Consider the following 16,205-nt stretch of genomic DNA (forward strand, 5'->3'; position numbering starts at 1 on the left):
TTCTAAACTATCTTTCTAGGTTTTAAATTATTACCCAATATAAAATTCCAAATGCATTTTTACATGTTATATTTACAGCTACCAGTGAACTGAGGTCAAAAACTGGAAAAAAATTATGCTTTAGGAACACAATTTTACCTCTTTTTTTCCAAAGTCGCCCCCAGGGTTCATGGTTGCTAAGATACGGAATTTCTTCCCAGCAGTCAACAGCTCTACCTCATTATCCTTGTCTTCTACACTGCCTTTTTCAGCTAATACCAAGGACTTTTCCACTTCAAGGACACTAAAAGAAAAATCGGAGAATTAAGATTAGAAAAGGCTCATGTGGAAATAGAAAAGGCTATTTTGTGGTCTTCAACATTCTTTTAAAAAGGAAAAAAGTTATCTCTTCTGCTGAGCTTTCACTTTAATAATTTCCTACCACAAATTTTTACATGACTCATTATCCCAATTCCTGTGTAATGGAACAATACTTCTGATCGAAAGGAAAAAAATTCCTTTTATCCATTTGTTTTAAAAATGCACAAAAATGCATTAAAAAAAACTCCATGCAAATATTCATGGTGGCATTATTCATAAAAGTAGAAACAACACAAATACCATCAAGTGCTGAGTAGATAAAAATATGGTATAACTATACACTGGAATACTCTTAGGAATAAAAAGGAACAAACTACTAACATAGGTTACAACATGGATGAACCTCAAAACGATGCAAAGTGAGAGAAGAATCAATTTATATGAATGTGCTGAAAAGACAAATCTTTTCTCTTTTTTGCAGAAAGTAAATTTTGCAGAAAGTTGCCTGGAGCAGGAGATGGCATCAGAAGTATACTGTAAAGGGGCCAAATAGATGCATCCTTCTGTGATGGTAGAAATATAAAACTGGGTTGTGGGGTCTCAAAACTCAGTAAATTTACTATTGAATTATACATTTAACATGGATACATTTTATGGTGTGCAAATTAAACTTCAAAAAAGAAAAATAGATATACATCAAAATTCACACTGGTCTGAGATTTTGAGGCCTTGCAGCCATAACATTTAGAATTCTGATTCTAGTTCTTTCAAAGAATTTAGATAATGGTCACATAAAATTTGCCTTAAAAAAGTTGTAGGGGCACCTGAGTGGCTCAGTCGGTCAAGCATCTGACTTCAGCTCAGGTCATGATCTCATGGTTCATGAGCTCCAGCCCCATGTTGGGCTCTGTGCTGACAGCTTGGAACCTGGAGCCCACTTCAGATTCTGTGTCTCCCTCTCTCTCTCTCTGCCCCTCCCCTGCTCGTACTCTGTCTGTCTCTCTGAAAAATAAACACCAAAAAAAAAAAAAAAAAAAAAAAAAAATTAAAAAAAAAAAGGTTGTAACTTGGGCTCATTTGTTTTAGCCTCAACACACCACAGTGCCATCTTTCTGATTACTGACAGCAAAACAGAAAAACTAGGCCCCTTAAAGGACCCTGAGTGGTAAAGTCAAAACAAAACACAAAAACGGTAACTCATTATTATTTTCAAATATTTACTATGCACCTATGGAGAATATTACTGTGCACAAGAATTAATATCTATAAAAACCAGACCAGTAAAACAGTATGGAGGTAACTCAAAAACTTAAAAATAGAAGTACCATATGATCTAGTAATTCCACTACTGGATATTTACCCAAAGAAAATGAAAACACTAATTCAAAAAGATATATGCACCTCTATATTTACTTTAGCATCATTTACAACAGCCAAATTGACAAGCAGTCCAAAAGTCCACCAATACATGAATGATTAGAGAAAACATGGTATATATACATATACAATGGAATATTATTCAGCCATAAAAAGGAATGTAATCCTGCCATTTGCAACAATATGGATAGAACCAGAGGGTACAATGCTAAATTAAGTAAGTCAAAGAAGGACAAATATAATGATTTCACTCCTAAGTAGAATTTAAGAAAAGAAACAAAGAAAAAAAGAGACAAACCAAGAAACAGACTCTTAACTATAGAGAAAAAAACTGATGGTTACCAGAGGAGAGGTAGTTGGGGGGATGGGTGAAATAGTTGAAGGAGATTAAGAGTATACATATCACGATGAGCACTGTGTAACATATAGATTACTGAATCACTACATTATACACCTACCTGAAACTAATATAACACTGTGTTAACTAGATGGGAATTTTTTAATTTTTAAATTAGTTAAAAAAAATAAATAAATAACCAGACCATCACAAACATCAAACACAGGGTAAATCTCTTACACATATACCTATTGAGTCTTTCCAGAACAGAGTCGTCAGCCAGTGAGATTTCATCCAAGAGAAAAAAGCCATCCTCCTTCATGGCCAGAACTAGAGGACCATCATGCCACTCAAAAAGTCTTGATGTATCAATTTCTTCCTACAATTTGGAAAAGAGGGGTGTGAAATTAAAGAGCAGATGGCTCCACAAGATTCTGCAGAAATTAAGGGTCTAAACATAAGGAAGAAAGCCTGTACAACAGGATGCTCATGAAGGCCTCCTGTAGACAAGTGAAAATCTAAAGATACATATCAAACCTCAAATCAAAAATCTCACCATAAACAAATTCCACAGCTGATTCATGCACAGAACCAACTGCAGTTCTTCAAATGAATAAACACATCATTTATTACTGGACAAACCTTGTCCTTTGGCTTCTGTCTCACTGGTCGCAGCCCTCCCAGGAAATCCGATGTCTCCATGTGTAAGTGGCAGTTAACAGAGTATAGTTTCTGATTTGCCAAGCCTGCAAACATCTGACAGACAGTAGTTTTCCCACACCTGTTAAGAAATACACACCAGATTAGTAAGGACCATAAATTCCAAACACACACCCACAAACACCCCAGTGAGCAAAAGAGGGGAGCCCTGGTGAAGGCCTCACTAGAGCAGACACTGCAGGCCAACCCAGGACCTCTGCACCCTGGGCTAGGGGTACCCTTCCCCCAAACACCCGCACCCTACAACGTTCCTTATCTAAAAAAGCAAATACTGCATGAATTTCATTCTTTCCTACTTCTTTTTTTTTTTTTTTTTTTTTTAATTTTTTTTTTTTTTCTTCAACGTTTTTATTTATTTTTGGGACAGAGAGAGACAGAGCATGAACGGGGGAGGGGCAGAGAGAGAGGGAGACACAGAATCGGAAACAGGCTCCAGGCTCCGAGCCATCAGCCCAGAGCCTGACGCGGGGCTCGAACTCACGCACCGTGAGATCGTGACCTGGCTGAAGTCGGACGCTTAACCGACTGCGCCACCCAGGCGCCCCTCATTCTTTCCTACTTCTAATAACAACAACCAATGGATGGGAGAGAAATCCAATCCTTACAGACTTTCAAGTGACAGTATCTCACCTGCTGTTCTGTATATGTCTATAGAATGAATGTCACGATTCAGAAGAATTACAAAGAAAAAAAACTGCTCTAATGATAATAATGCAAGAAACCTTTTTTTCCATCACAAAAGTCTGAAGGAAAAGTAAACAATAGACCTCTTACGTGCCCTTTAAAAAAAAAGAGGAAGGGAGAAAAGGAAAAGAAAAAACAAAGATTGTATTTCTGATAACCCTTCAGAGATAACTCAAGTACTCCCATGGAACTGAACTGATCCATCATAATGAGTTCCAGTCACAGAAGCAGAGGAACTTACCCAGTGTCCCCAACCAGTAGCACTGGTTCACCAAATTCCAGCGCCCTTCCTACCAGCATCGCCAGTCTCCGCATGCCCTCAGTCCACACAATGTGGCTGAACTCAGATTCCAACATGGATACCCGAGTGGACAATTTACCTATAAAAGGCAGAATAAATATTTAGCTTCTAGTAAGAGTACAACTCAATTCATTTTCTCTAGATATTTTGACCTACTCACTCAGTAATTTTAAGACATTTTCTTTGGAGAAAAGGGATTGAGGACACAATTTTTTCTTGAAATGTTTTTCAATAACTTCTTGAATCACATCAATTTCCTCCTGCTTCCTGACTCGGCCTGCGAGAAGCATAAATCCTAAAAAAGAAAAGAAAAGAAAAGAAAGAAAAGAAAAGAAAAGAAAAGAAAAGAAAAGAAAAGAAAAGAAAAGAAAAGAAAAGAAAAGAAAAGAAAAGAAAAGAAGTCATCAAGTGTCAAGTTATAATACCAAGGGATGTTCAGAATACAGAACAGGAACTCTTATAAGCCTGCAGGTGGAGAGGGTATCTAAAGAACTATTCTGGACAATTGGGAAAACCTACTGCAAATAACCAAATTTGGATGCCTTGTGTCCCAGCAACAGGACTTCCAGATAGACCCAAACACAAATAAACATGTGTGCACCAAAAGATATATAGAGGAAAGTTCAGGGCAGTTTAATTCATAACAGCTAAAAAGGGGAAATAACCCAAACGTCCATCAACAAGAGAATGAATAAATATATTACGGTATCCCTGTACAACGGGTTACAATAAGAAAAAAAAATGAAGTCCTGATACACAGAGCAGCGTGACTGAACCTCACATTAGACTGAGTGAAAAGCCAAGCCTAAGGAGTACATACTGCATGACACGAGTTGAAGCTCCAGCACAGGCAAAATCAAAGCAGTGGTGATAGATGTCAAAGCAGTGGTTACCTCCAAGGGAGGTTAAGACTGGCAAGAGCCATGAAGGAATCTTTTGAGGCACTGAAAAATATTCTAAACCTTGGTCTAGATGATGATTCACGTGGACACATACATATGTAAAAAAAATAGATCTTCCTTGTACATGAAAAAATAGAGCACTGCATTCATTTTACTGTACGCTATACCTTAACTAAAAAGTTTTCCTTTTAAAGTTTTCTAAAAAACGTGTTCCTCCATCTATCTACTCTTTACCAGTAAAGAAAAAAAAAAAAACTCTCAAGGGTTAGTTGTACTCTCCTTATTAAGGATTCTATTAATGACTCATTAGTACCTTTCAAATCAGAAGATTCTGAAATGCTTTCTTTCCTAGGATATAGAGAAACATATAAATTCTTCCCATGGATTAAACCAAAATGACCAATCAGGAGTCTCATGACATAACTGCTTCCTCTCAAAACTCTGATATTACCTGACCAAACCTGTCAGCTTTCTGTATAAGACAGAAGCACCACTATCCATGGTTACCGAGTTGTAGATAAATGGTCAACAGAGACACCACCAGCCATTTGCCTAAAGTCTTATGGGCACTGTGCCCCTATCTGACTCCTACATGGAGGCACCTAAACCAAAGAGAAAACTGTAAAAATCCAAACATATTAACACAGATGCCTACAGAAAAGAACCATTTTCAAAAGCACTTTGCACTTGAGGGAGAAAGACTAAATCTGGAATACCTAGTAAAATATGTATATAGATCACAATTTGGGAAAAACTTATTTTAATAAGAAAGTTAAATATCTAACAACTAAATGGTTTGAGAACATCCGATTGAAAACATACCATCATTGGCTAAATGCTGTAGCCAGTCATACTCTTTCTCAGTCTGTTCAGCCAATCTGTATCTTTCAGCCCATCGAAACAGATCACGAAGGGTGATGAAGCCCTGTTTTCCAGCAAACACTGAAGAACTTCTGCGATAGGACTATTACAATATCAAAACAAATGAAAAAGGGTGATGGCAAGCACACTGTACAACCTATATAAAATTTTTAGCAAACATAAGCTCCCATGAAAATGGTTCATCCCAGGGCGGCTGGGTGGCTCAGTCGGTTAAGCATCCAACTTCGGCTCAGGTCATGATCTCATGTCTTGTGGGTTCGAGCCCCACATCGGGCTCTGTGCTGACAGCTCAGAGCCTGGAGCCTGCTTCACATTCTGTGTCTCCCTCTCTCTCTGCCCTTCCCCTGCTCATACTGTGTCTCTCTCTCAAAAACAAACATTAAAAAAAATTTTTTTTTAAGTAAATGGAAAGTAATCCTTTGAAGATAAATATTCAAACTCATACATAAGAATATTAACAATGGAGGGGCGCCTGGGTGGCGCAGTCGGTTAAGCGTCCGACTTCAACCAGGTCACGATCTCACGGTCTGTGAGTTCGAGCCCCGCGTCGGGCTCTGGGCTGATGGCTCAGAGCCTGGAGCCTGTTTCCGATTCTGTGTCTCCCTCTCTCTCTGCCCCTCGCCCGTTCATGCTCTGTCTCTCTCTGTCCCAAAAATAAATAAACGTTGAAAAAAAAAAAAAGAATATTAACAATGGAATTTCAAATCACAACACCAAAAAAAAAAAAAAAAAGGAATTCCATCTCCTATATCATACAGAAAAAGTTATGAATACAAATGGTGGCAAACATTATTCCCATAATTTGGGAACATAGAGGAGTATAACTGCTAATTATTATTAGCTTTCTAGAAGGTAAATGTGTATTAATTCTGATAACACTTCTAACACCTTAAAATGGGATACAAAAAACAAAAAAGTGTAGCTTTGCATAGTTGACAAGGCCGAGACATGAAAAAGGTATGTTTAGTTATGTCCATTCAAGGACTAGCTCCATTTAAAAAACAAAAACTGTAGTTTGTCAATGCCAAATCCCAACCTAAACAAAATGTTCCAACATTATCAACAAGTAGGGAACTGTTATCACATACAATTATGAGAAAATTTTTAACATGATATTAAATTATTCATTTATAAAACCAAAAAGTGGATATTAACAGAACACATTTTAAAGATACTATCTGTACTGTGAGAAAAAAAAAATTAACAGACGGGAGAAGGCTATCAAATTTTAAATTTTGATCATCAAATATAATCAATACATTCCATTTGAAACTAAGTGATAGGTGAAATACCTGAAGGTCCAGCATGACTTTAACCAACTTGCTACAATAGGAGGGTGGCAAACTGCAGCGCTTATGCAAGATTGTCTCCAGCTCAGAACTAGGCAGTTCATCAAAATGCAGCTCCACAAACCGATTCCTGAAGGCTCTAGAAAGCACCTAGGAAACACATCAGAAAAAAAGTTTCCAAAACAGAGGCTCTGCTATTCACCAGAAAAAGAAAAACCCTTCAAAAGAAGCAAAAAAAAAAAAAATTTCAGTCTTATCAAGGAAGATTTACTACTCAATGGGGTAACAAATGGAGTAAGGGGCAAATGCTACATACCTTTCTGCCTCCATAAAGTCCTGGGGGATTTTGGGTAGCAAAAAGCATGAACCGAGGGTGAGCTTTAACAACTTCTTGTGTTTCTGTGATGAGCAATTCACGGTTATCATCCAGTAATCTGTTCAGTGCCTCTAACACATCGGTAGGGGCCAAATTTAATTCATCTAAGATAATCCAATAGCCCTTTCTCATAGCATCAATAAGAATACCTTAAAAAACAAACACTGAGAATTAGTACATAAGTTAGTCCAAGGTTTTAAAAAAAAATGTAATATACAAATCAACCAATACTAGAACATTAAATTTCAAAACAAATTACTCCCTACAGTTAGTCACGCCTCAAGATAACTTGTGACACTGAGTTATCAAGGAAGCACAATTTTTAATCAAAGTAATCCTTTTTATTTCACACAGAAGGGGAGCTAAGGCTGACAAATATCACATTTTCAACTTATTCCACCCCCCCCCCCGCAGTCCAGTTTCATTTAAATTACCACATTCCCATATCTATTCTCAGCTTCCCCTCTGTTCAACATTCACCCCGTTCTGAGTCTCTAGAAAATGAAGTAGCAGTTCAACTGCACTCTACAAAACTTGGCAGTAGTCCTGTGTACAACTGATGAGATCAGTGGGGCTCAAAGGAAGCTAGACCCCTCACCATCATTCTTTAACCAGGGAAATCAGAGAAAAAGAAAAACCAGCTGTTACGGCAAAGGTCATGTACCTCAATTGGAAAGGATAAAGATTACCTGGGGAAATGGGTTTCAAAGAATGAATATCCACACACATGGAATGAAATAATAATCCTACCTTCTTTAAACACAAGCTTCCCTGAAGAGTCAGATGTGTAACAACCAATATACTCCTGAATATCTGTGTGTTCGTGATTGTTAATACGCACACAATGGTTACCAGTAGCTGCTGCCAGCCACCGGATCAGGCTTGTTTTACCAACTGATGTCTCTCCCTGAATCAACACTGGATAGGTTCTTCAAAACATGAAACAATAAACCAATTTAAGAAAAAAAAGAAAGAAACCAGAATTAATTCAAGTAGTTTTAAAAAAGTATACAGAATTTATCAGCATAAAAGAATATGTTTATATACCTATGCATCACTAATGAAATGTTTCTTAAGTTCTGAGAAATTTCTATATAAAAATGGTTCCTTAAAAAATACAGAGGAAAACAATCTCAACCTTTCTTGCAGTACTTATGAGAAACAGTAAATGGGACTAGCTGTTACTCACTTATATAATGGGAGACAAGTATTCATCAGCCCAATACTGGAAAGCAACTTTAAAGATGGCCAAAATAATTGGTGGGTGTTGCTCCCACCAAAGGTATAACTAGAACAATGCTTTGTGCCAGGAGAAAAGCGACACATAGCCAGCGAACAACAAATACAGCACTTGGAAAATTATGGAAGTAAGACTAGAATGTCATTAATGCCCATTCTGGTAAAGCTTCAGAGCAGCAAGAGAAAAGGTCCACATACCCTGCAGAAACCACTCGGACTATGTCTCTCAGGTTTAGCTTAACAGAAGACGTAAGAATGTAGGTCTCATCTATTGTAGGTTCACTGTCTCCCACCGAAATCCAGTATCCTTCGACTTGGATAAGACGACCTCCTTTTGGTTCTGGAATAGGCTGAAAGACACAAGTTAGAGAAATAACCCCATAGTCCAATGACAACTATGGCTTTCTTTCAGAAAGGAGTGTAAGGTAGGAAAAGAAATTATCACCAAGAATGCTGCCCTGTTCTGAATGCTTTCAGCATTAAAGCCATAGGTGAAATGTGAAAATAAATTACTCTGAGGAATGAGATCAAAACAATGACAAGTGACACATACTCGTGTTAAAATCCAGGTGGGTGGTAGGTGTGTATGAGGAAGAAACTGAATCAAATAAATTCTCAAATGATTTATGATTCAGTTCTTTTCTTTCACCTATTAAAATTCCCTATTAATTTCACCTATTAAATTTCTGATGAAGTACTTTGATCAAAAACATGTACTTCATACAAACCATGTTCCTAAAAACAGGACCAACATTGAATTGAGGGAAATGGCCTTTGCTAATATATTACATCCTCGACTTCCTGGAAGACATTAAACAAACAAACAAATAATAAAAACCACCATTTAGAGAAATTAATCTATTCAGAATAATATTGTGGGGGCACCTGGGTGGCTCAATTAAGCGTCCGACTTCAGCTCAGGTCATGATCTCACGGTCCGTGGGTTTGAGCCCCACATCTGGCTCTGTGCTGACAGCTCAGAGCCTGGAGCCTGCTTCGGATTCTGTGTCTCCCTCTCTCTCTGCCCCTCCCCTGCTCATGCTCTGTCTCTCTCTGTCTCAAAAAATAAACTAAAAACATTAAAAAAAAAATTAAAAAAAAATAATAATATTGTGGATGACAGCATAATCTTTTGAATATATGAAGTTGATTTCTACAAAACTCTCATTTTCAGATATCAAAAATGGTGAGATCTATAACTACAAAGAAGTGCTCTCCTCAAACATTTAGTTCCCTAACTTGAAGCACCATTGCAGTTACTGCTTTTAAGGGCTCCTCTACTGAGCTCAGGAGCAGTGGGGAAAAAGAATATTTAAGCCTCCAATCACGTGTAACCATGAGGAACACACACAAAAAAAATGGTATTGAGATAATAATCAAAGCAAGCTTGAGTCTTTTTTCAATGTTTTCATGTTTTACCAAAAGTAAATATTCATGTGTTACGTGTATAATTTTTACAGTTTATTTATGTTGAGAGACAGAATGTATGTGCATGTGGGGCACCTGGCTGGCTCAGTTGGTTGGGGAGCCGACTTCGGCTCGGGTCATGATCTCACGGTCCGTGCTGACAGCTCAGAGCCTGGAGCCTGTTTCAGATTCTGTGTCTCCCTCTCTCTGACCCTCCCCCGTTCATGCTCTGTCTCTCTCTGTCTCAAAAATAAATAAACGTTAAAAAAAAAAAATTAAAAAAAAAAAAAAAAGAATGTATGTGCATGTGAATGGGGGAAGAGACAAAGAGAGAGAAAAGAAAACTTCCAAGCCCCAACATGGGGCTTGATCTCATGAACCAAACCATGAGATCATGACCTGAGCCGCAATCAAGAGTTGGACGCTTAACTAACTGAGCCATGCAGGCGCCCCATTTGTATAATTTAAAAAAAAAAATTTTTTTTTTTAACGTTTATTTATTTTTGAGGCAGAGAGACAGAGCATGAACAGGGAAGGGGCAGAGAGAGAGGGAGACACAGAATCGGAAGCAGGCTCCAGGCTCTGAGCCATCAGCCCAGAGGCTGACGCGGGGCTCAAACTCACGGACCGCGAGATCGTGACCTGGCTGAAGTCGGACGCTTAACCGACTGCGCCACCCAGGTGCCCCAAGATGATCCTTTTAAAATCATTTATATTAGATATGTGTATTAGAATTTGACTCTAAGTGGAATAAGTCAGAAAGACAGATGCCATTATGATTTCACTCATATATGAGTCTGAAGAAACAAACAAAAAACAACAAAAAGACAAACCAAAAAACAGACTCTTAACTATAGAGAACAAACTGATGATTACCAGAGGGGAGGCGGGAGTGTGGATGGGTAAAACAGATGAAGGGATTAAAAGAAAACTCACTGTGATAAACACCGAATAATGTATAGAATTTTTGAATCACTATATTGTACACCTGAAACTAATAGAACACTGTATGTTAAATAGGAATTAAAATAAAAACAAGAAAGAATTTGCCTTGATAAATCTATACACGCAGTCAGAATGTGAATACATAAGAAAATAAAAACATACATAATTTAGGTGGAAATGACTATAAGGCTTAAATCTCTAAAGAGTAGGAGTAGGATTATTGGGAATTTGCACCATCTAAGACACCCTCTAATATTTAAATCTTTTGCAACAGATTACTTCTGCAAAAAAAAAAAGCTGAAAAGTTGATAATTCAGCCATTCATTTACATTAAACAAGTCAAAAACATCAAAAAACATACCTGCTTCAGCAGACTTTTTACACTGCCAGAGATAAGGTGTTGACAAATGAGCTTCTGAACTACTGGATGTGATGCCCTATCAAGCTGTGTTAAGAAACCCAAACAAAAGCCCTAGGGAAAAAAAAGAATAAACAAATATGCATAAAACTAATTACCCTTCTGCAGTAACAGGCCAACATATTTCGGGAACAAAATTCAACCTTCTTAGATGGTACTGGTTCCCAGAACTATTTTTTTTTTCCTTGAGGGAGGGAGGGAAGGAGGGGGAGAGAGGGAGAGAAGGGGAACGGAGAGAGGGAGAGAAGGGGAACGGAGAGAGGGAGAGAGTGGGGGGAAAGAGAAAGAGAGAGAGAGAGAGAGAGAATGAGAATGGAAGGGGCAGAGGAAAAGGGAGAGAGAATACTAAGCAGGCCTCACACCCAGTGCAGAGCCAAAATCAAGAGTTAAATGCTTAACTGACTGAGCCACTCAGGCATGCAATCCCCCCACCCCCTCTGCTGAACGACTTTTATTTATTTTTTTAATGTTTATTTTTGACAGAGAGAGAGAGAGAGAGAGAGAGAGAGAGAGAGAGCGCGCAAGCGAACACGAGCGGGGGAGGGGCAAAGAGGGAGGGAGACACAGAATCTGAAGCAGGCTCTGGGGTTCTGAGCTGTCAGCACAGAGCCCGACATAGCGCTCAAACTCACAGACCGTGAGATCATGACCTGAGCTGAAGTCGGACACTCAACCGACTGAGCCACCCAGGCGCCCCATGCTGAACAACTTTTAAATGTGACAGGATGGTAGAAGAAGGTCAGGGTAGTGCTGGTATGAAATGTTCTGGGCTTATCTGACTAAATGGAAAACACAGGCAAACCCGGCAGACACATAATCACTCCCTCCCTTCTGACGGTGAGCCCATCTGCCAAGCTCCCATACAAAAAACACAGACTTTAGAAAGACCTCATAGAGTGAGCGCTGGATGTTGCTACACGGATTGGAGGCTGCAAATCGCAGGGCCCTGCAAAGAGTCCGAAGGCTGTAGTGAGGTCTATGGCCAGTTCCATCCACTAATTTTGTCCCAGAGTCCTTCCGTAGAGCTGTGTACAAGCTACAAAAAGGACAGAGTTCAGGTGACTTATTAATTGATTAGCATTCACTATTTTGCTGTTATTCCAATTTTTCTACATAAGGCCCAAAGCCATTTTCCCTGAATTAGATGGTTAAGCTTGCATACAACTTGCTAGAGCATTCATCAAAACCTCTCACATTCTCTTTTAAATCTATTTTTCACACGCTCACAGACTCTTTCAAAAAAAGAATCTATCAATTTCCTTTAGGATGAAAAGAGGAGAGGTGAGAAACATTGGATTCTTAACAAAAAGAGAGACAGGAGAGGCCGTTACCAAGAATATATAGAGTCCAAACATAATGTTTCAGAGTTAGCTCTAATACAATGGGGAAATAAAGTTCCTATGTAAGCGATAATAGTGATGGATAAGCACAGAGAAAACTCATGGTGTTCTGAAAGGTCATAGATGTGGCCATAATCAATAATGACAAAATTTAAAAAGCATGAATATAAGGTGACTGTTACTGTTATCATTGCCATAGGCTTTAGGGGTCCAGAAGATGACAAGATGGAAGAAGTTTCAGACTGAAACATGAAATGCAAGAAATTTAAAATTTCATGAAACTGATGATCAGCTACACAAGATCAAGAGTAACCAAATGTGTGTCACAGATGAAATCCAAGTGCTTGCCCAAATGGGATCTGGCTTGCCTCTTTGCAATTTAGCTATATATTCTTTTTTGTGCAGAAAGTGGCTACTTACTACTAGTACTATCAGCATTTTACAAAAGCCTCTGCTTTATCTAGCCTGTTTTATCTCCACTTTTGAATTTTAACCACAAATATTTATACTTCTGTCCAAAGTCTTGGCTAACAAAAAGTGTTCCAATTTTAGAATGTGGTATTGGTAAACCATTTCAAAGCATTTTCATAAATGCCTCCTTAACTAACCTATTTAAAATAGGGCTCTAAGCCTGTATGTTGTAATCCCCATTTTGTGGTGTTATTTTTATTCACTTAACACAACCTAAAATTACAGTATGTATCTCCTTATTTATTGGTTACCTTCACCTCTTGAATTAAAAGGTCTATGAGGAGAACCAGGATTCTGTCTCTTATTTATAGCTGTATCTCTAGTACCTGGGCAACTCGGTAATTATTTGTATAAAAAATAAGGAACAAACCACAAAATGCAAAGTAAAACATTAATATAATCCTATTTCAAAACTTTACACAGGGGGCACCTGGGTAGCTCAGATGTTTGAGCATCCAAGTTGATTTCAGCTCAGGTCGTGACCCCAACATCGTGGGATCAAGTCCCTCATTGGGCTATGCACTGAGGATGGAGCCAGCTTAAGATTCTCTCTCCCTCTGCTCCCCTCCCCTACTCGCCCTCTCTCCCTCCCTCCCTATAAATTAAAAACAAAATAAAAACAACTTACATAGTGTGTATTTCTATCTAGACAACAGACAAAATTAACTAAGTGACATGCCCAAGACGACAGAATTCGTTTCTGACACAGCCTGTATGAGAATCCAGTTATCTGATATAAAAGATTATGCCCTATCCACAAGGCATAAAAAACAAAAACAGAAAAACAAAAAAGACTCAAGAAAGCACCAAGCCACATGGCCAGTCTGTATGTTTTTCAGTTAAGCCTCAATTAATTCTAAACCTGAATCCCTTATTTTACCAACCTTTTCCCCCCTATATCCCACATAAGTCGTATGCAAACTGCAAAAATTAAGATTTCATCAAGACAGATCAAAAGAGAAGCCATTTACATCTTCCACGGATACAAACTCTTAGCTATGAATACAAAAGTAATTAGGAGAGCATTATCCAATTACTTAAATATTCTCCTACGTGGTGATTCTTAAGCTTTCAATGTAGCTTCATTAGGAAAATCCAAAGGAGATCATAAGGTCCCTACTTTAAAACAGAAACCTTAATGATAATCCTTCTCTAGCAAAAAAGAAATAATAAATATAGATGCATGAGGCATACATTGTTCAGGGGAAAAGTTTATCAAGAGAAACCAAAGTGAACCTACTTGATAATTCCTTGCACTGTGATCTTATTCACACTCAGTCCTTTCAGATAATCCACAATAAGAATCTGTAAATCTTCTTTACTTTCCAATTCTTCTACATAAAGTTCTGTGAACCTGGAAGACAATTATTATTACAGAATTAAAATTTTGAGGAATACAACTATTTTAACAATAAAAAAATAGAAAACACAAGAAGTTATTGTAAACTCATTTGAATTTTTTACAGTATAAACTATAAAAGCCTTTCATGTATGAGAAAGAATGAAATACGGCCCTTTGTAGCAACATGGATGGAACTGGAGAGTGTGATGCTAAGTGAAATAAGCCATACAGAGAAAGACAGATACCATATGTTTTCACTCTTATGTGGATCCTGAGAAACTTAACAGAAACCCATGGGGGAGGGGAAGGAAAAAAAAAAAAAAGAGGTTAGAGTGGGAGAGAGCCAAAGCATAAGAGACTCTTAAAAACTGAGAACAGGGGCGCCTGGGTGGCTCAGTCGGTTAAGCGGCCGACTTCGTCTCAGGTCATGATCTCGCGGTCTGTGAGTTCGAGCCCCACATCGGGCTCTGTGCTGACAGCTCAGATCCTGGAGCCTGTTTCAGATTCTGTGTCTCCCTCTCTCTGACCCTCCCCCATTCATGCTTTGTCTCTCTCTGTCTCAAAAATAAATAAATGTTAAAAAAAAAAAATTAAAAAAAACCTGAGAACTGAGGGTTGATGGGGGGTGGGAGGGAGGGGAGGGTGGGTGATGGGTATTGAGGAGGGCACCTTTTGAGATGAGCACTGGGTGTTGTATGGAAACCAATTTGACAATAAATTTCATATATTGAAAAAAAAATTTTTTTAATAAATAAATAAAAGCCTTTCATGTAGATACATATGGACCATAATGAAATGAAAGATAACTGTTGCCAAAAATTTATTTGCATGTAATGAAGTTTTTGATGTACAGTCCTTACAAGAAAGAGTTACAAAAGACATTTGTCCTCATTTTCAGAGGTGTTTTTGATTCTAACTACATGTAATAAAACATACGCGCTGCAACAACAACAGAACAGGATCAACATCACCATCAAAAATAAAATCATGGGGAAAAAATGATAAAATTGTAGGAGCAAAGGAAAATACATAAGGAAGTTTATAACATTTTCCTAAGAAATTTATTTTTACTCATATAATGGAGGGAGGAATCTAATAAAATTTTAACACCATTTTAAAACTCGAAATTCGGGGCGCCTGGGTGGCGCAGTCGGTTAAGCGTCCGACTTCAGCCAGGTCACGATCTCGCGGTCCGTGAGTTCGAGCCCCGCGTCGGGCTCTGGGCTGATGGCTCAGAGCCTGGAGCCTGTTTCCGATTCTGTGTCTCCCTCTCTCTCTGCCCCTCCCCCATTCATGCTCTGTCTCTCTCTGTCCCAAAAATAAATAAACGTTGAAAAAAAAAATAATAAAAAATAAAACTCGAAATTCAACAAAAGATCACCAACAAAATTAGATCATTCACCTTTTCCCAAATGCTACATATATAAGATACCAACAACTAAGTACCTTGTTGGTGTCAGTCAGTGCTTAATGATGAAAACTGAAACTTAAAAGGCTTTTTACAAATCACTGGTCTCGTCCAAAGGGATTCCATTCCTAAAATGCACTTAAACATTTCTCAGTATGTGAAATTTCTCTGGTAACTACAAAGATATTTGAAGGAGGACAAAATTTTGTTTTCAACAATATCCATGATCCATTAAGTGTCATACTAACAACCTAAAGGAAAAATTCTCCAGTGTTTTGGAGTCCTCTGTATTCCTACCATCTGGAGAAAGTAGAGGAATATAACACATAAGGAAGGATTCCGCTTATCAGAGATCAAGAAATCTCAAGCATTGTTATGAGGTTTGGTTGTGTTAGTGTTACCAATCAATAAACAAAGAGAACTTAATAAATAAATAAATAAATAAATAAATAAATAAATAAATAAAT

At 38.0% G+C, this 16,205-nt stretch overlaps 1 protein-coding gene across 2 annotated transcripts in view; it reads right to left on the reverse strand.

Annotated features, from left to right (window-relative positions):
- MDN1 (midasin AAA ATPase 1) overlaps positions 1-16,205 on the reverse strand; it is a 172,963-nt gene that overhangs the window by 98,237 nt on the left and 58,521 nt on the right. For both annotated transcript variants that reach the window (XM_086707409.1, XM_086707408.1), the window contains exons 20-32: positions 14,229-14,342; positions 12,066-12,213; positions 11,121-11,231; positions 8,606-8,757; positions 7,919-8,097; positions 7,109-7,317; positions 6,796-6,942; positions 5,444-5,585; positions 3,880-4,014; positions 3,660-3,798; positions 2,657-2,795; positions 2,263-2,393; positions 139-283 (exon numbers count right to left, since the gene is read on the reverse strand). In XM_086707409.1, coding sequence (XP_086563535.1) covers positions 139-283; positions 2,263-2,393; positions 2,657-2,795; positions 3,660-3,798; positions 3,880-4,014; positions 5,444-5,585; positions 6,796-6,942; positions 7,109-7,317; positions 7,919-8,097; positions 8,606-8,757; positions 11,121-11,231; positions 12,066-12,213; positions 14,229-14,342 — 1,891 coding nt within the window. The remainder of the gene's footprint in view (positions 1-138; positions 284-2,262; positions 2,394-2,656; positions 2,796-3,659; positions 3,799-3,879; positions 4,015-5,443; positions 5,586-6,795; positions 6,943-7,108; positions 7,318-7,918; positions 8,098-8,605; positions 8,758-11,120; positions 11,232-12,065; positions 12,214-14,228; positions 14,343-16,205) is intronic.

Source organism: Puma concolor, chromosome B2, assembly GCF_028749965.1.
Source record: "Puma concolor isolate L17-30 chromosome B2, mPumCon1.1.hap2, whole genome shotgun sequence".
Taxonomy (NCBI): Eukaryota; Metazoa; Chordata; class Mammalia; order Carnivora; family Felidae; genus Puma; species Puma concolor.